Here is a 19,297-nt window from a genome sequence, read left to right as displayed (position 1 = left end):
CTAATTAAAAATAGAAAATTTATTCTTTTATGTAATTATTGAGATTTAATTTAGAATTCTAATGCCATGAGTATTAGAAATAAAATTCTAATGTCATGAATATTAGAAATAAAATCAATGAAAAATATAAATGATATCCAAGTGATTCAAGATTTGGGTTCCCATGCCCAAAACTCCGTATTGATACATAAGTCATACGTGAATAAAATATTCAAGTATAATGTCATCTACTTAGATTAAAAAAAATTCAAGATCTTGTCATATATACAAGATACATAAGTCTTGAAATGCATAACCTTAGGAAAGTAAGAATCACTTAACGAAATATAAATGAAGCCCCATGCTTGTATATATAGACACATAAGTCTAACATACGTTCAAAAATTAAGTAAACCTAAGATGTACGTAATGAAATGATGAATCTTAGGAAGGTTAAGTATGAATGTAAGATAAATGGCCAAGTGCATTGACATATGATGAGATGAACTATGAAATGAAGAAATGAATATTCACGTAATAAGAGGTGAGTAATTATGAAAAAACAAAAGTGCTAATAATGAAGAATGTAATGACAATCATAATGTGAGGCTAATGTATATGATGAATCTCAAATGAGCATAAATAAATGTTACCAATACATACTCACAAATGAGAGTGTAAGATAATGAAGAGATCAGTCTCTATGAACACTCTAATGAAAATATTGAGTCTAAAACACTTAATACTAATGATGAGATGAGAAATCATCTATTGAGCTATGATGTCCTCATACCAGAAGTCAACTTCCATGATGTATGAGTTGAATGTAATGGAACTTTATACTGAGCACCGATAGGCTAGCTATGAGCGGTGATGCCTTCTTTCGGGAAGGGCGGAGGTTCACGTAACTCTCATTAGATGAGACTGTCCGGCTTGCTGGGTATGGTCTCCACATATCTCCTAGTCTTTGAACCTATATTGCCACTATAGGGATCTGGCGGGGTTAAATTCCCATGTACGCTAGTATGTTATTGAATCGCTTTGGTCGGTGATTCCACATCTTTTCGGCGTGGGGGAGACACTGGATTTCATGATGCTCACATGATCTATGTCGATTATAGTTAAAGTTCCCAATGAATGAACGATACCAACCTCAAATGAATCATATAAAGAAATGAACGATATCGAAGGTGTTAGGATAGGATAATCAAGAGGCGAGCTAAATTCAGGTAATGACATTAGGTTGTTCCTAATCATTGCACAACAAATCCGATGAAAGTCTTAAGCTACATCCTAGGTATAGCTGGTGTTCACACTGGCCTATGAATGAACTAAATGAGGTACGTATGAATGAATGAAGCAGACTCTGTGTTTGCTAACGAAGACTCCCTAGTTGAGGTCCCATATGTTGAGCCCTCATTTTGAAAAGTCTTAAGGTCAAGTCCATGATAACAAGGTCTCATAGCATATGAATGAATAATATGAAAGAAACTATGTGTTATATGTTATGTGTTGTGTGACATACGATAATTATAATGATGCATGTCACTCTCATGGCATGACTTTTCCAATCTCAATTTGGCATGTCCACTGACTTGACTTTCAAAAATCATGTTGTTAGAAAAGAGCTATTCTTCCTCATGCATGTCCCTAGTGTGTGCGTGCATATACCCATACTTAGTAAAGTGTGTACTAATTCCATACAAACATCTACTTTTAGGTGCAGGCACAGGTGGACGGTAGAGCTACAGGTTCGTTGTTGCAGCTATCCGGACGTCAGCATTCATCCGGAATTTGGTAGGTACTCATGCTTTCGAGGATGCTACTGTTTTACATTCTAGCGTAGTTTAGAGTTAAGCTAGTGGAGCATGTTCCACTAGCGCTTCTTTCATGTTTTGGTTCAGACTTTGTATTGGTGTTATTTTGACCGATTACAATTAATACTTAATGAATTATTTCTTTCAGTTGCTTATCTCTTAATTGTTAGATGGTTGATGATGAACGATTACGAAATATAAAGAATGTTTAACAAGTATGATTAAAGAATCAAAAAGTTCAAATTTTTCGCTAAAATTAACCTATGTAAAGTAAGAATAACGTAAGTAGACTTATTTGCGACCACTGAGAGGTCAACGACGCCGGTCTCGTCTGGGGTCTAGATTCCAGCCGTGACAGAAAAGGGCCAAAAATATATATGGACTATCTGAAAAGGTTTTAATATACTTCTAATTCGTATATTGGGCTACAAAATTACATTGGGGTGGTTGAGAAAAATATTAACGTGTTCAAAAATTTTTTTTATGCAATTAAAAAATGTCGTGTAATAAATAATAATTATTATAATAATTAAAAAGGATTGTTAGATTTTATGGTAAAAATGAAAAAAGAAAGTGGATTAAGTGATATTTTTAGCCTTATAAATGAACAAGTTTATATTTGAATTTTCGGACATTCCAAGAATACTTTTAGCCAATTTTTTCTTGAAAATAACAAGTAGCATCCGAAATAAATAGGCATTCTTATTTATTAATATTAATAAAAAAATAAATTTAATTAGGATAAAAGGCATATTTCAATATGAATTAGGAGTTATCATAAATAAAGATTCAAAAATGTTATAAAACGTATTATTCAAATATAATAAGACAAACAATATAATAAAAAATATTCTAATATAATATGATAAACAAATCCTAAATAGACTTGAATTTTCAGTAGTTTAGCCTAACAAAGCTTGCCGACTCCTACTCATATCGTTCACTATTGAAGTTTAGTTTTTGGCTTAATTGTCAGTCCCTTTCATCGGCTTAACTACATAATAATAGTTGCTTCCGTAAAACTCATCAAATCTACAAAAATCTGTCTTCCTTTCGCTTTCTTCTAAGGTAATTTTCTTCATTAATTTGTTAATGATTTGTTTAATCACACTTTAACTTTCTATTTAATTTAATATTAGTATACTATCTAATCTACAATGGACAGTTATCCCATCACACATCACAATTTTTCTTCTTTCCAGTTCAAATTTTGTTCTGTTTCATCTTGATCAGCGTTTTATTCTTAATCACGATGAATATCCAATTTATTTTTTTACTTATTTTAATAAATCCTGTTTGATTGGAATGTGGCGAATTAATCGATTGATTTATTGTTGTTGGGACTGTTTGGTTTTTTATTGTGAGAGAATGGAAAACTGAAGGCAGATCTGTAAATTTTGCAATTTTGAGTTCTTCCAACATTAATACATGAAGAAAAAAATGTAACTTTACCTAGTCGAACACATTGATTTCTCAGAACGGTTAATGCTGTGTGAGGCAGATTCGGGATTTAAAGTCGATTGTTCATACAATAATACTTAATAATAGTTTGATTCATATAGTCAGAAAAATAATACATATTTTGTGAATTTTTTAATACAAATACACTGTGGAACATAAGCTATTGGGTTCACGTGGACCCTTACCTCTTATAGGTAGGTTCCCCTGGCTCTGTAGTGCCATTCGTCCTCAATGCTACTGCTAGTTCTTTTGTTTTTGTTGATTTGTATGATTTAATTTGATTAAATTTTTGTTTTTTTTTTGAGTGTGGTCGTCATCGTCCATCTAATGTAGTCTTTTATCTTTATAGCTTCAAGAGAAGCTTTGTTTTAATTTTTACAAAAGTTCTCATCGCTAAAAGATCTATGTAGGAAATACCAATTAGTTTGGGCTATATTTTGTTATGTTAGTACTTGTGTTTTACGCCTTATGATTTCTACAACTTTTTAGCTCTGTCGAAGATTTTTATGCCACTATAGTATTTTTATATTTTTTTTTAATCTTTCTTATTATTGCAGTGTCTGTCTCCCCATACTTGAGTCGAGGGATAAGGCTGCTTACACACTACATGTGGGACTACGCTGGATTTATTGTTGTTATATAATTGTTAGTCTAAGATAGTACCGTATTTATAACACTGACCCCAACTTGTTTGTGATTGAGGTGTTGTCATCAGAACTTTTATTGACCGGAAAAGAATTTGTTTCTGAAGATGCATTCTTCTGACCTTCTATGTTGTTGCTTTTAGGGCTCAATGAGTCCACCTTAGGACTAACTTTTCCTTTTCTGTAATTAAGTCTTTTATTGTCTTTTGTGTTATCTGATTTGGGAAATATCTGTATGTTAACATGGATTACTTATTGACTTTTGTGTTATCTAATTTGGGATTTAATATGTGTATGTTAACATGGATGATTTCTCAACCTCAACCCTTGATTAGTTTCTTCTTAGTAATGTTGCTCTATTACTTCAGACTATGAACTACTATGTTGTGCTTCTTTTTTCCTTGGACGAACATGCTTTGTGATGCATATTTTTGTCAAACTATTACTTTTTTACTTGTACACATTACACATCAGGGCTGGTCTTTTACTGACTATTGTCTTGACTCTTCCCTAAATTTTGTACAGAATGGCTATGGAAACTACAGCTATACCTTCTGCCCCTGCTGCACAAGTGATCGGAAATGCTTTTGTTGAGCAGTATTACCAAATTCAACACCACTCCCCAGAGTTGGTATACAGATTTTGTCTGGATTCAAGTGTCTTAAGCCGCCCAAATTCTAATGGCGTGATGACATCCGTGACAACAATGAAAGTGAGTATAAATGCAATTGTTGTTCCTTCTACTATACCAGAGAACTTTTATGAATAAGGGAAAAAAAACATGGTCTAAAACTCTAAGGCTAATACAAACTTTTATCTGCTGTCGGTTTATCAACATCATAGGTGTTAGTTCACAATGAGAGTTTCACCCCTTCTAAATCGTGTGATCTCCTGGAAACTTCTGTTTTGGGGGGGGGTGGGGGTGGTTAAGTTTGGTGGAAGTCGATAATTGAGGGGCACATTTGAGGACTTTTTCCATAGAAGAAACTGATTGTATAATGCTGAATATAATCTGACCTGCTATTAGTGAAGAACTTAGTTGCATCTGGATGTGGAAGCACAGGGAATTGGACAAATGATAAACTACGTAGAGGACTATAGACTCTTAGTCTTACTTTGGCGTTGGTTAATGATTGACAATAAGAATGAAAATCAACCACATAAATAGAGCAATTAAACTGCTGGGCTTGTGCAGTTGCAAGTCACTTTTAGAAATTATTAAGATGTATGAACATATCGCGAAACCTGTCAACCCTACAATATCTTGAAATAATAAGGTTCTTGGTTTGTAGCTTCAAAGCTAGTGTTTAAATGATTTGCAAGAAATTTCTTTTCGAGAAAATTGGAACTCTATTTAATATTCTAATACAATTCAGAATGATCTTGCGATTATGATGTAACATTCAGAAACTTGCATTCTCTGGGAGAGTTGTGTTATCATTTCTCTAAAGTTTTACCATTAGAAGTAGTTGGCAAAATGGTGAAGTGCTTTCTCTATTTCTTACCTTGCACCATGTTCACATATTTATCTTGGCAAGTTTGCAATATAAAATAACAATTGATTTCTCATTCCACAATTCTGACTAATTTTCACTTATCTTTAACTGATTTTTCACTTATCTTTATGTTGGATCAGAATATCAATGACATGATATGCTCATTAGGCTACAAGAATTATAAGGCAGAGATAAAGACTGCAGATGCACAACAGTCCTACAAGGATGGGGTCATTGTATTGGTTACTGGATGCTTAACTGGAAAAGATAACACGAGAAAGCAATTCACCCAGACTTTTTTCCTTGCTCCACAGGACAAAGGCTACTTTGTTTTGAATGATGTTCTTAGGTATGCAGAACAAGTGGAGACTGATAACAGTTCAGAAATGGTTAATGCGGTCAAGGATGTAGCACCCGTGCCTTTGACGCCTGATCCAGGTTGGATATTTTGTCTAATTCCACACTTTTCTTCTTTTTACTTTTCAAATTGCTTACTTGGCTTTTTTGTTTTGATTCTAGAACCAGTTCATGTGCTTCAGCCTTCGAATCACAGACAGCCTAGCTCTCATGCAGAAGATATAAAAATTGTTGAGGAAGTAGTTCATGGTTCTTTGGAAAATGAGAAGGTAGTTGGTGATGAAAGAGAGATTATGGTGGGTGCTGAATCCCATATTAATGCAGAACCAGCTACTTCAGTTTCCCGAGAAGATGCTCCTAAGAAATCTTATGCTTCAATTGTAAGTTCTCAAACAAAGAAAGGGCCCGCCAAAATCTATGTACCCTCTAATTCAAGAATGGCTCCCGCAAAGACTGAAAAGCAGCCAGTTAAGTCAGTGGCACAAGCTCCTGTTCCTGAATCATCAATTCATACTGCCTCTGGGGGTAATGCATCTGAATCTAAAGATGCTCAGTACAGAGGTATAATATCAAAAAATCTTTCACTTGCTTGAAATATATCATTCATTACTTTCATTTGTGAAGCATCCAACCGGGCTGCTATATTAGAATAGAACTTTCATATTTTATTATAGGATGTAAAGGAATGCTGAAGTACATAGACAAGTGTTTGAGTTTTTCTTCATACAATGAGCCGTTGCTACTACTTGCATGATCAAACTTAACAGTTTCTCCATTGGCTCTTTTTTTCTTATTGCTTACAATCTTCTTATTTATTGGTTCCAGCTGAGGGACACTCCATTTATATCCGCAATTTGCCTTTAAATGTTACTGTTGCTCAACTTGAGGTTGAATTTAAGAGATTTGGACCCATTATGCAAGGAGGCATACAAGTTAGAAGTAATAGGGTTAGTCCAGAAAACATACTTTTTACTCATTTGTCCTCCTCTCATCTACTTAATTTTATACTTAATTTTATAAATCTTTAATAATATCTATTGATTTCGTGTTTCTGCAGCAACAAGGATTCTGCTTCGGGTTTGTTGAATTTGAAGATTTGAACTCCATGAACAGCGCGATACAGGTTTGTCCCCTTCAAATAATTTTTTAGATAGCCATCTTCATGTGAAGTTAAAATTTGTCCAGCATCCCGATTATATGCTACAATTGTGTGTATGGAAGTGTGCCATGAAGTTTTAAATTGAAGAGATCTAGTATTTTAGGAACCATAAGTTTTCTTACTTTATTGAGTCTGTATAAAGTTGGCCCAAATTTGATGTTTCATCATGAATCTAAAACTAGGTTATAAACTTTCCCCATTTTATTTATCTGTTTTACGTGAAAACGTGTGTTATTATGGCGCTATGGTTACATTTGTCGGTTTCATGAGTTATATGTACGAATTTTTTATTCAGGCCTCACCTGTTACAATTGGAGGTCTTCAAGCTGAGCTTGAAATAAAGCGAACTACAAGTAGAGGTCAGTTACAGATTACAACTAACAAATTAGTCATCAATTTCTTCTCACTTTTATTTGTTTTGTTAAAATCTCTTTGTTTGGACCACAACTTCTTCACATAATTGATGCATGTGCATTTTCAATTTCCTATTGCAGTTGGTAGCGGGAGAGGTCGTTTCCCTACCGGAAGAGGAGCAGGGTACCGAAATGAAAATTTCAGGGGCCGCGGAAACTTTAGTGGTGCAGGTAGAGGATATGGTAGAAGTGATTTTAATGGAGGTCGTGGAGGACGAGGTGGTGAAAGTTACCAACAAGGAAGAGGGAGAGGCGGACGGAGAGGTGGCCTAAGCCAAATTCCTTCTTCAGCATAGAAGTTTTATGTTGCAAATTTTGACGGTGTTTCCTTCTTCAGCATAGAAGTTTTGTGTTGCAAATTTTGACCAAGCTTTGTGTTGCCATTGGCACCAACAGGTTAATTGTGCAGTTTAGTTTGATATTTTTCTTATTATACTTTTTTCGTTTTCAATTATCGGCCTTTGTTTTCTTTCAAACTTCAACTATCGAATATCATTTTTTTTCTAACTTAATTTTTATGTAGGTAATGTTATGTTTCACGTTAATTATTATGAAATTTTCCTACAAATAACTAAAGCAAGTATATATAAAAATTTGAATTTATATATAAACTCAATTATAAAAATTCAAATCAGGTTAACTAAAAGAATTGAAGAAATTGTAACCTTGATAACAATTTTTTAAAGTTGTAGCTATAATAGGCTAAATGTTTGTTATTTTAGTTAATTTTTCCTCTATTAATCAATTAAGTACTAGAAGTCTATAACAACTGTATTCAATATTGGATTAATTATCTTTGCTTTGTTGTCAAACAGTGTCAAATAAATATTAAAAACGTGTCGACCTAAAATGTGGTAAAACAGAAGCAATTGTATATTTGTGTAATCGAAACAAGTTGCTCTATTTATATCTTGCGTCCGACAAAGCAATGTACTCATTCCACTAGCCACGTCTTCTTTGTTTTGTTTTTTTTTTCCAAACTTGGTGTTTAATCATACACATCCACAAAGGTGAGAAATAATAATAATAATGATAATAATTTAAATACGAATCTATATTTAATAAATTAGTTGTCAACATATTTTTGGGAGGTGGGGATTGGCAAAATTGTGTACGTTTCGATTTGTGATAAGGTAGCACGCAGCAACAGTACTATAGAGTTGAATATAAAATGTCTGGTTGAATACGGAAAAAATATTAAATACATTTTTAGAATTATTTCAAAAAAATCAACTTCACACTCAAGCTAATGGGATGATTTATTACTCCCTATAAACTATATAATAAATACGGAAAATGAATTGTCTCTTATATAATTAGAGGGAGTTAGGAATTGACCTGTCTATTTTGCGTGAAATTTTTTTAAAAATAAAATATTTTTTATTATTATTTTTGTTTTTATTTTTATTTAATTAACTAGTGTTTTCTTTCGAAATCATAGAGCTCAATTTTTGCTTTGGCTTTTCATTCGAAATTTATATTCTTTAGTTGTTAGTTTTATTATTTTGAATATTGCCATGATTTGTGTACAATTTCATAAAAAATTGATTGTTAATGATTGAAAATATTTTAATTATGAATATCTCAATAAATTATCTGTATTAGATTTACGAAAAAAATGAATGAGGTGTTAATTTTTTTAACAAAAGATATACTTTATACGTATAAGTTATTTCATCCGTTCACAGTTGTTTGATCTAAGTAAAATCATGCACTCTTCTCGAGAAATTTATTATAAAGTATGATTTGATTAAATATAATTTTTCTATATCAAAAATATTAAAATTCTATACAATTTTTTCAATTGAATATAAAAGAGTAATATTAAGGGGAAAGAATTGAAAAAATAGTTAGTTATTTCTTGATTGTTTAAATTGATAAATAATTTTGAACATTTATTTTAGATATATCTGTCAAATAATTATAGACGGAGGGCAAAAAATAAAGAAATCATAAAGAGAACATAACATTTGAAATTGGAAAATTTTGCCACGTGTCGACTTTGATAAGGTAGCACGAAGAATACTGTAGTAATGGATACGTAGGACCGTAGGATTGCTTTCGATTTGATGTTATTTTAAGAAATTTATGTCATATTATTTTTTTATTACTTTATAAAAATTATAAGTACTATTTTTGAAATCATCCCAATAATTTTGATTGCTCTTTCTTATATTAGAAAAATGTCACGAAATAGTCGCACTATATTTATTAGGATGTTTCATTCGTTAAATACTTTCTCGACGTGGAATTGTTTGTCATGATTTTTATTTTTAAAGTTTAATTATGAAAATTTTGACTAACATTTTAAGATGTATTTCATCATATTAATATGTAAAAAATTATAACCTATAGTATTTTTCATATAGTTTTAGAATATTTATTTATTTTTATTTAAAATATCGAATTATTGTGATTTTAATTTATCTTTAAAAATTAGTCAAATTAATTTTCGATAAACGTAACATAACAAACAATTTTGGACGAAAGGAGTAGGACATAAGATAATAATTAGAGGCTAAGTAATCCTATATTGTACTAAAATTGTCTAATATGATAAATCATATATTCAGAATCTAATAAATAAAAATTATGATTCGAAATTCCTAAATAATAAATTATGACTTTGCTTATAGTACTAAGTTTTAATATATGCAATGCTCACAAACTAATGTTCTACTTTCTAACCAAAATCAAATATTTTTTCATCTTAAAACGATTACTGATTCCTAATAATAGAAAGAAAAAAAAATAATGTGTAGCATAACTAAAAGATTTGGATGAAAATATAAACTATATTTGGCTAAATCACAAAAGTATTCGATTTATAGCTTGATGTGACAATTACCGGATAATTTTTGCTTCGCTAATTCTAGTAAATTTGAGTGTGAGTTGTTGTTGTTGATATCTATATTTACGTAATTAAGAATGTTAATTATTGTTAAAAATATATTTAGTGATAATTGAATTATTTTTATTAATTAATTATCAATAAAGACTATTTTTGATATAGTAATATTTTCTAATTAATACGTATATTTTTTTGGTATTCTTTTCTTTATTTTTATTTCATTAGTACAATTATTTCTTTTATTTTAAATATTTCTACAGTTAATGATCTTTTTTCTGAAATATTTTCATCATATTTTTTTTAAGGAGCACTTTTTTTGACTCAATTTTAATGCTCTTTTATTGTATCTTCAAAAAATTAAAATTATATCATGTCTGGTTAAATAATCCTTATTTCTTTTTTTCCTAATTCATCTCTACCTCACTTACCTATCCATTACCTTGCAGCTTTACCTATTTGATATAGAGATAAATTAATAATTTAATTACAAAATTACTCCCTTAAGTGTTATTTTATTTTATTAAGAAAATATCATTTCATTATAATTAAAAATAATTTAATTATAACTTTTTAATTTTATTCATAGTAGAATAATTACTACATCACAAATATATAGTGATGGTTCTAAGCTATAACTTTTTAAAAAAAATTGTTTTTAAAAATATCTTATCAAAGTCAATCAATCAAATAATGTTTTATGAAATTTATAAATTACATAAATATTATTATAAATTAAAATAATTAAAAATATATATATAAATATTAAAATTTAAAAAATATCATATAAATTAAAACGAATACGCTTCGATAAAAATTGGATGCGTGTGTTGAATGTAGGTGAGCAAGTTGGTGTAGTTATTATCTTTATCTGACAAAGACTGCTGCACTTTTTCCACTATCCACCTCCCTATGACTACCAACTTGCAAATTGATCTAGCTGTTCTCATCTAATAATATTGCGACACGTATACTCCAACATCCACGTGTTAATATATTTATCAATTTGTAAAAGAGCAACTTGTATAATATCGGGTCCCACTTAGATCTGTTTCTTGATTTTTATCCTTAGCGTATTTTTGGGAGATTCTTTTTGGACCACTTGCTCTTCCTTCATCATAATCCTTTTTTTCCTTTTTGTTTCCCTTTCGCTTCGTATTTGAATTTCAATTAAATTTAAATAGTAATATATAAAATAAATTATTTGAGCTTTCAATAAATTTTTCTTTAATTCCTAGTTTAAATTTTAAATTTTAATGTTTTTTTATTATATTACAATTCATATTAATATTGTAATTCATTTAACTGGACCTTGTGCCTTTCTTTTCAATTTATCTTCTCCCTTTTCTTCTCTCTAAAGAAAAAAACACCAACAACTATCTAACTAACATTCTTGGATTCTAAATAATTAGTACATACTTAACTAGTATTGCTTTCATAAGTGAAATCATAATGTGTCAATCTTTACATATAAAAATTATAATTAAATTTAAATAATATATTATTTAATTCGATTGTTTGAAAGTGGTGATCTTTATATTTTTCTTTATGATAATTTAATTTTTACATTTTTATGATAATTAAACTTTTGTAATGTGAAATGAATAACTAGAATATGAATTATTTTTATGGCAATATATATAAACTATCTTCATTTTGATTTCAATAGCTTTAACACTTGGTTAGCTCACTACAAAAAGTTAAAGTATAATTGTTTGCCAAAATAAAATTTGGTTCTTTAACCCTCATTGTTTTTTTTTTTAAAAAAAAAAAATAAGAAAGTTAAGGCATGTTGAACTACTTTTTTTCAAGGAAGAAAAATACTTGTGGCAAATAGTTCTAGCTAATTATACGATCATGAGTTTAAGACTAGCCTAATGTATTTTTTTTCTTATATTATCTATCCTATAATGTTCACACCAAAGGTCAAGCATTATTTAAGAGTTAATTAATAGGTACATTCATGTATATAATTTATCAACATGCTTAAGAAATAAATACAATATCTTTCACCTTTCTTTTGGAATTAACATAATTAGTTGCCAAGTTGCTTTAAAGTAATACCGACCAAGAGCAAGTTGCATAGGAAATAATTACATTTTTATTAATCTAAAACTTTGAAAGAAAACAACGTTGTCTGTCAAGCTGTGTTGTTGATGGATCTGAGTGACTATTGTTAGTGAAAATTAGACTATTTGTCTAATATACCCACTTGTGGCTTTGTTCATGTGACAGAGCCACTAACTTAAACTAACCTTTTTTTTCCCTTTTTCTGTGGTTTCTATTCATTGAATCAAAATTCTTTGTCCCTTATCATTTCTTTTCTTGTACTATACAACATGTTATGTTAAAAAAAGGAAAAAAAAAAAAAACATCATTGAGACTACTTTATTGTCAATTCACAAACACTAGTTTTTTTGTGTTTTTTTTTTCGGCGTTTCAACATTTTTTCACGTAACTTTCGACAGTATTTTTTCACTTTCAACAATTGTGATATTCCAATGTGGAAGCAAATTAGCAAAAGATGCGGTTTTAACAAACTAAACTTAATTGGCGTAGAGGAGGAAAATGACTATTTTTCTCCACGTCTGGTTAGAAATATTAAATAGTTATGAAATTATTTATCGAAAAATTTATTTTATAGTAATATAATCAGTCATTTCATATATATGTATAATATAATATAATTTTTCTTAGGATGATTAATTTTATTTTATTCTTAACCAAATAAAATACTTCCTTTCGTCTCCCTTTCTTAATGGTGCATTCATACTCATATTATTGTAATTTATATTCGTCTCTATAATTAGTTGCCTCAATTATATTAGTTCTACATCAATTATTAAAAGAGTAATGGACAATTCTCATTTATGAACTAAGTTTTTAGCATTAACTTAGATTAATAATTTCGAATATCTTCAAATTTAATTTCGTATATAACAAAATCATGTTAGGTTAAAGAGCAATTAATACTTTTAAATAAAACCTTTAGTGTGTCAAGACCTATTAACTTTTAATATTACTAATAACTTTGATGTGTCAAATTAAATTTAATTTTAATTGATATTTAAATTTTATAAAATTAAATATACACGTATTTATTTAAATTAACATAATACACATAAAATGCTACGTAGGAGAGAGAAAAAAAGTTAGGCGTTATTAACTAAGGCATGGTAGGGGCATAAAATACGAGATTGCCAAAATTGATACGTGTCGACAAATTCAGCCATGTATGATTATGATACACGTCAATACCAGTTCCCGATAAAATAGTTATACTCATAGAAATCCAGCCAGTCACTAAAAGGTAGCCCATAGGTCAATCCAACCGCCATCTGTCATCTAATTCGAAAAACAGCCCAAGTATTTTGCGTTAATCGCTACGACTTTTTTTTTTTTCAAGTGACCACAAAAGAAAAAAAAACTTTTTTAGAGTCACGCCGTTTACGACTCCGAGATTTTCTGTAAGACGTGGCACTAATTAACCGACACGTGGCCTGTTGTTCCGGTAATAGGTTTATTCTTGTTTGCAGTTAAATGAAGAGACACCTTAAGGGGGATTGTGGCAAACGTCCCTTTAAACCAGGTTGTCTAAACCACGTGGGTAAAGAGGACTCTTCATGCCTACCACGTGTCGGTTTTTGCTGCGTTTTACGTTTCATCGTTGAGGGTTTTTTCGTAATTTTAATGGTAAAATAGGAATATTAAAGTAGTCGTGGAATCATTAAGTTGTTCCTCTTTTTCTCTGTTTTTCTTTATATGGCTCAAGTTAACTCTTTTGCCGGCGAATTCAGGAACTCCGGCAACTACATTCTCTAACGTTTACAGAATTTTCTGTTTATTATAATTGAATTAAAAAGTTGTTTGGAGTTTTGGGGTTTGGTTTGTTTAAAATGGCTGAAGCTGAAGAAAATAGAGAAAAGAGGTGTTTTTCTAGTATGCAGATGGAAGTTTTTTCAAGAGATCTGTTGCATAAATTTATGAATGGAAACAACAATAAATTTCATGAAATTCCTAATGAGGAAGATGAATTGGAGCTGAGTTTGGGGCTTTCCTTGAATGGAAGATTTGGGGTAGACCCAGAAAGGGCTAAGAGACTAAAACGCTCTTCTTCAATTTCAAACTTTGTGTTTTCCGGCGGGGATGAGAGTAATGGGCGTTGTTCATTCTCTGTTGGTCCGATTGCGAGGACGTGTTCTTTACCTGTTGAGGGTGAGGAGGAGTGCAGAAAAAGGAAGGAGTTGCAATCTCTGAGGCGTTTGGAGGCTAAAAGAAAGAGAATGGAGAAATTACGAGTGGTTAAGGATAAGGTTGATTTAGATGAACGTCCTGAAGAAAATGGTGGGAGTAATAATGGTCCAGTTGGAAATTCATTGCCTCTGTCACAAGGGTCTATGGCTTCTCAGGGAAGTGGTTCTTCAGGAATTTCTGATTTTGGGAGTCAACCCATTCAAGGTATTATTCTCGTTCATTAAATTTTTTTATCTTTACGGGCGATTTGGCCTTAGAATTCTCGGATTTATAGTGGTTAAGGTATTTATTTGCCTATTCTATTACTATCTTCCTATCGGGGGAGTTCTTATGTTCCTCATTAGAGTAAAGATAATTCTTTTACTACTCTTCGTTAGGGATCTTGTAAATATAGATTTTCAAGAAGAATCTTGTTCTTTAATAAATATAGTGTCTTGGTTATGGGCGATGTGCGCTAAAAATTATTATCCCACAACCATTTTGTTCAGAAAAGGGGAGAAATAAAATTTCCATACTTTAGGTTTCTATTATAGAGGAAGTGAGATGGACGTTGCCAAAGGAATAAAGATTAAGACATCTACCTGCACCTGGAGTCGTGGACTTCTTTAGGAACTTTCCTGTTGTTTACCTGAATTCACTGTCCACCCTTAATGTTGTGGTATTCACTGCAAATTTCCCCTCTTTCACCTTCTAATATCTGATATTCTTTGAACTGATCGGACATGCCGATTTTTCCAAGAGTGTTTTACATGTGGACTTACTGGGCGGTATCACTTGTTTCCGGGGGAGGGGGGTAAGAAATCCTTGAGGCTAATTCTTTCTTTTTTCCAGGAAGGTAGGAGTTTTTTTTTTAATCTAATGATAACTTCGGTTAAATAATTGTGCACTTATTGAAGCTTGGACCAAGTGTAGCAACTTTATATTAACTAAACGAATACACAATCTTAAAATTCTGGATCTGCCACTGCCGTGGTATGTTACCGTAGTAGAATTTGAGCGTCCTTTGTTTGGCTGACAATGTTTTAGCAGAATCTTATCTCTTCTTAGTCACTGTACGTTCTCAGAAGTTGTCTGCAGAGGAATCTTATTGCCTTTGATTAGCTTTGCCTGGTCCTGTCTCTTTGGGTGGAGTTTTATTGCCTATGTCGTAGAGATTTTGACCCCTCCTGCAACGCTGTATGTTCCAATTCAAAACAGCTACTGCTTGCAGTGGAGTTATATTGCCTATAGGTCCTTCGAGAGGGGTTGTAGTAAGATTTTACCCCCCCCCCCCCCCTCTATCACTGTTTTTCCAACTCAAAGTAGCAACTAGTTCAAGTGGTGAACGTATGTGCTTTCTCTTGATGCTCTAGCGTGATGTTCTGCACGTGATCTCTCTAACACAATGTTTTTACCGCCGTTAAGACTTGAAGTAAGCTTTGATTTCTGTATCAAGCCATCTGTCCTTGCAGGTGGTTGATAGACAGATTCTCTTCACCGTCTCTCTCTTGCACATAGATTCCTGACGGGAAGAGCTGACCTATTTTCAATCTTAAACTATTGCAGGGCCAGGTGACAACAGTACTGGGGCAAATACTCCGACTAGCATCAAGCCTTCAGAGCAAGAACATGAACAGAAACAGGTTGCCAAACCACCTAAAATCACAAGCGAAAAACCACCTACCACATGTAATGGAAGTGCCAGCAAGGAAGCGAAAGAAATGTTCAAAAACTACATGCTCAACATGCCCTGTGTTTCCACAATGGGCAAGGGGCCAAATGGTAAGAAGATTGAAGGATTTCTGTACAGATATCAGAAGGGAGAGGAAGTAAAAATAATGTGTGTTTGTCATGGTAACTTTCTCTCCCCAGCTGAGTTTGTGAAACATGCTGGTGGCGGTGATGTTGCAAATCCGTTGAAGCAAATTGTCGTCAATCCTTCACCTCTGTTGAGATGATGCCAGTGGAACTCTATAATGACACAGAAAAGGGGCAAAGCTTCAAGAATTCAGCTTTGCTATCATCGTTCATCTTCTTTTGTAACATGGACCAAGGTTCTTTTTTTATTTTCGAGTAGATAGTAGTTTCTTGCGGGATATTGCATAATCAATGGGCAAGTTTATCCCCTTTCTGTGGGGAAAAAAAATTTAAGAATTCCCATTGGCATTTATCTTTCAGTTATTCGTTATTTGGAAGTCCGCATTAATTTTTCGTACATGAAGGGACTGTAGAGTGCAGTTGGTTCCATATCGGTTTCAACACGAAATGTGACTTTTGAAGGGGTGGTATTATCAGCAAAGTCTAACAAGCTTGACCAGCCTTTGCTCTTAACTGTTGCAGTTTCATGGCGTTAAAGAGTCGTCGGATTACTTGAAAATTTTCTTAGTGCTCTTCTCTCTTCAATGCGGCCTTTGTTTCTAACGATAACGTTAGTAATTCCATGTAAAATATATTAGTTAACAATGATTTTTTGTTCGCTTCAAATTTTTTCATGTTTTTTCTAAATGCCAATGTATCCTTTTTGAACTCAAAATGAACATATATTTTTAATCTTTTTGACTTATAAATTCTTTAAAATGGAACAAATTTGTGGGACTTGTTACCAGAAAACATACAAATTGACCAAGTAGGCTTTATTCTGTTGCTAAATGAGCAGCGATGCTAAGGCAGATACTCCGTAAACAGAATGAAGTGGTAGACTTACTACGCAGGGAGGGTTCTTTTTGGAAAATCTCCTTTTTCATAGTTCCTTTTAGTGTTTATAAACAGTACAGCTGGGGCAGCCATTTCAGGAATTATGCATCAAAAAGAAAAGTGTGGTAATCGAGAATAGAGCTATCAACATGGATTGATTCATTATATCTGGGCTTAATAGGTCTGGCAAGGCTAATTCACGGGTCAAAAAATGGTCAGCTCAATCCATGAATACATAGGCTACGGAGCTTTTCCTGGCCAATCCTCTTTTCCTAATACTATATTTTTATAGAACTATAACTATTATCATAAAATATAAAAAAAAAGCTACTTATTGTTTTATAAATAGTACAGTTTGGGCAGACATTTCAGAAACTATGCAGCCAAAAAGAAGTGGTGTGGTAAATAAGATGGTGTATGCATGATATATTTTTCATTTTAATCAGAAATTTCGGATTTACATCTAAAAATGAGGAATCGGTAAGCCTAGCTTTCAGTCACTTTAGCTAGATTCTCGGGGAACAATTTGTGTTTATATCCTTTAGGTGCCTACTTACATCTTGTGTGTTTTGTAAGTATATATTTGATTCACAATCTTGGACAATGGTATCCGTCCTTTCTACGTTGAAAAAGTAATATTACTATACTATAGTTTGGAGAGAAATAGGCAGGTAAAAGTAGAGATCCGTGGACTTGTCTTTTAATTTGCTCACATTATTGTGGTAGGTGTACCAACTAGTGTGTTAAAGTAGCTGTCAGATAAAATATCTATGTGAATTGTAACCTGAAATGTGTCATACCACTAATATTGAATGAAGTTACTGAAAACTGAATACAATTGAATTAGAAACAAAAATGTTGAGTTCTATTTGTTTTTCTATTTTTTTAAAAAGTTGAATCATCAATCTTTCTGACTTCATAAGAGAAAGTCGGAAGAATTGACATGATTCAATTTGTTTTCAATAGTCACGAGATAATCATTTTAAGGTGTGATCCGTCATCACAAAATCAAAAGAAACTAATTATTTTATAATCAACCACTTGAAAAACATTCGATTGTTGGTTAAGAAGTCAATTATTTATAAGCCTAATAGTATCATATTTAGTAATTGTAGTTACTACTTTGTTACGCGTTACACGTTTTGATTATAATTACCAATTACAATCACACATAGTTGTTAAATGGAGTTTATATTGGAGCTACTGAAATACGGAATAACTATACGGCTATACTTTGCATAATTAATCTATGTATCACTCATACATGTATAACTCTAACAAGCAATCAAATGACCCTTTGTTGTCTTACACTATGAGTCGTTTTATTTAGTATTTGATCTAAAACATATTAATTAATCTTTGAATTATTTATCCCACCTTTTATACCTTAATAATATACATTATCTCATATAATAATGAAATAATTTATCATTAGAATAATTAATTCCATAGCGTATCCTTAGCCTAAGTGTCACGATAAGAGTTCATATTAAATAAAAAAATAATCCGAATATTCCGGAAACAGTTGAAAAAATGTCTGATACTTTGATGTTAAGACTCGTACTTGGTCGAAAGGAAACAAATAAAATTAGATTAAACAAAAGAAATAAGTCATGTTCTGTTTGTAGAAAAGATAAGAATTTAACAAAAGTAGATATATGTGCTTAACCGTTTGCACGTGATGATTACTTTTGATAGGATATGACTTGTGGGCTTTATGTTTACAACAATGTGTCTTTATACCTACTTTCATCTTAATCTAATGGCAGAAAATTTGTGTTTGTGATATGCAAATCTTGGAAACTATTAATTGAATTGACATCTTACTTTCCGACAGAGACAAAATTTTGTAACAAATAAATGGTGTACTCTTATAATTAGCTAATATTGGTTAGTATTCATTAATAGTGGTAATTTACTAATTTCTGACAGTTTTACCTAATAAAGTTGACTACATATGACGTCTAAATGTAGACAAATTCAAATATCTAGACTTTAGTGTTTCAGAAGAACATGACACAATAAATGGAGATGTAATTACTATTTACTGGAAGAAATAATGGTGCACTAGTAACTCGGGTGGACATGATAGGTTAAGGTACGATATATTAAAGTTTTGATATTTTACAGTATGATAAATTGGTAATTATAGTTTGTTTAAATTCGATTAATATATTCTCATATAACAGAGTATTA

At 31.6% G+C, this 19,297-nt stretch overlaps 2 protein-coding genes across 7 annotated transcripts; both read left to right on the top strand.

Moving 5' to 3' along the window:
• Window positions 1-2,684: 2,684 nt before the first annotated feature.
• Window positions 2,685-7,838, top strand: LOC101259102 (nuclear transport factor 2-like). Of its 6 annotated transcripts, none has more exons than XM_010317912.4 (9): window positions 2,685-2,864; window positions 3,815-3,866; window positions 4,427-4,613; window positions 5,538-5,835; window positions 5,917-6,315; window positions 6,580-6,701; window positions 6,812-6,877; window positions 7,209-7,272; window positions 7,408-7,838. In XM_010317912.4, the coding sequence occupies exons 3-9, from the start codon at window positions 4,428-4,430 to the stop codon at window positions 7,620-7,622; spliced, it is 1,350 nt and encodes a 449-aa protein (XP_010316214.1). In that variant the 5' UTR covers window positions 2,685-2,864; window positions 3,815-3,866; window position 4,427; the 3' UTR covers window positions 7,623-7,838. The 6 variants fall into 6 exon arrangements, with proteins under 6 accessions (XP_010316214.1, XP_010316213.1, XP_069150681.1 ...); XM_069294580.1 differs by having other exon boundaries at window positions 2,734-2,864; window positions 3,815-3,902; XM_010317911.4 differs by lacking the exon at window positions 3,815-3,866.
• Window positions 7,839-12,436: 4,598 nt separating this feature from the next.
• On the top strand, window positions 12,437-16,891 carry LOC101259390 (ninja-family protein AFP3). Its single transcript, XM_004232112.5, has 2 exons — window positions 12,437-14,632; window positions 15,974-16,891. The coding sequence occupies exons 1-2, from the start codon at window positions 14,071-14,073 to the stop codon at window positions 16,363-16,365; spliced, it is 954 nt and encodes a 317-aa protein (XP_004232160.1). The 5' UTR covers window positions 12,437-14,070; the 3' UTR covers window positions 16,366-16,891.
• The last annotated feature ends 2,406 nt before the right edge of the window (window positions 16,892-19,297 follow it).

This window comes from Solanum lycopersicum, chromosome 2 (assembly GCF_036512215.1).
Source record: "Solanum lycopersicum chromosome 2, SLM_r2.1".
NCBI classification, from domain to species: Eukaryota; Viridiplantae; Streptophyta; class Magnoliopsida; order Solanales; family Solanaceae; genus Solanum; species Solanum lycopersicum.
This window is presented reverse-complemented; position numbering and strand designations above follow the sequence as displayed.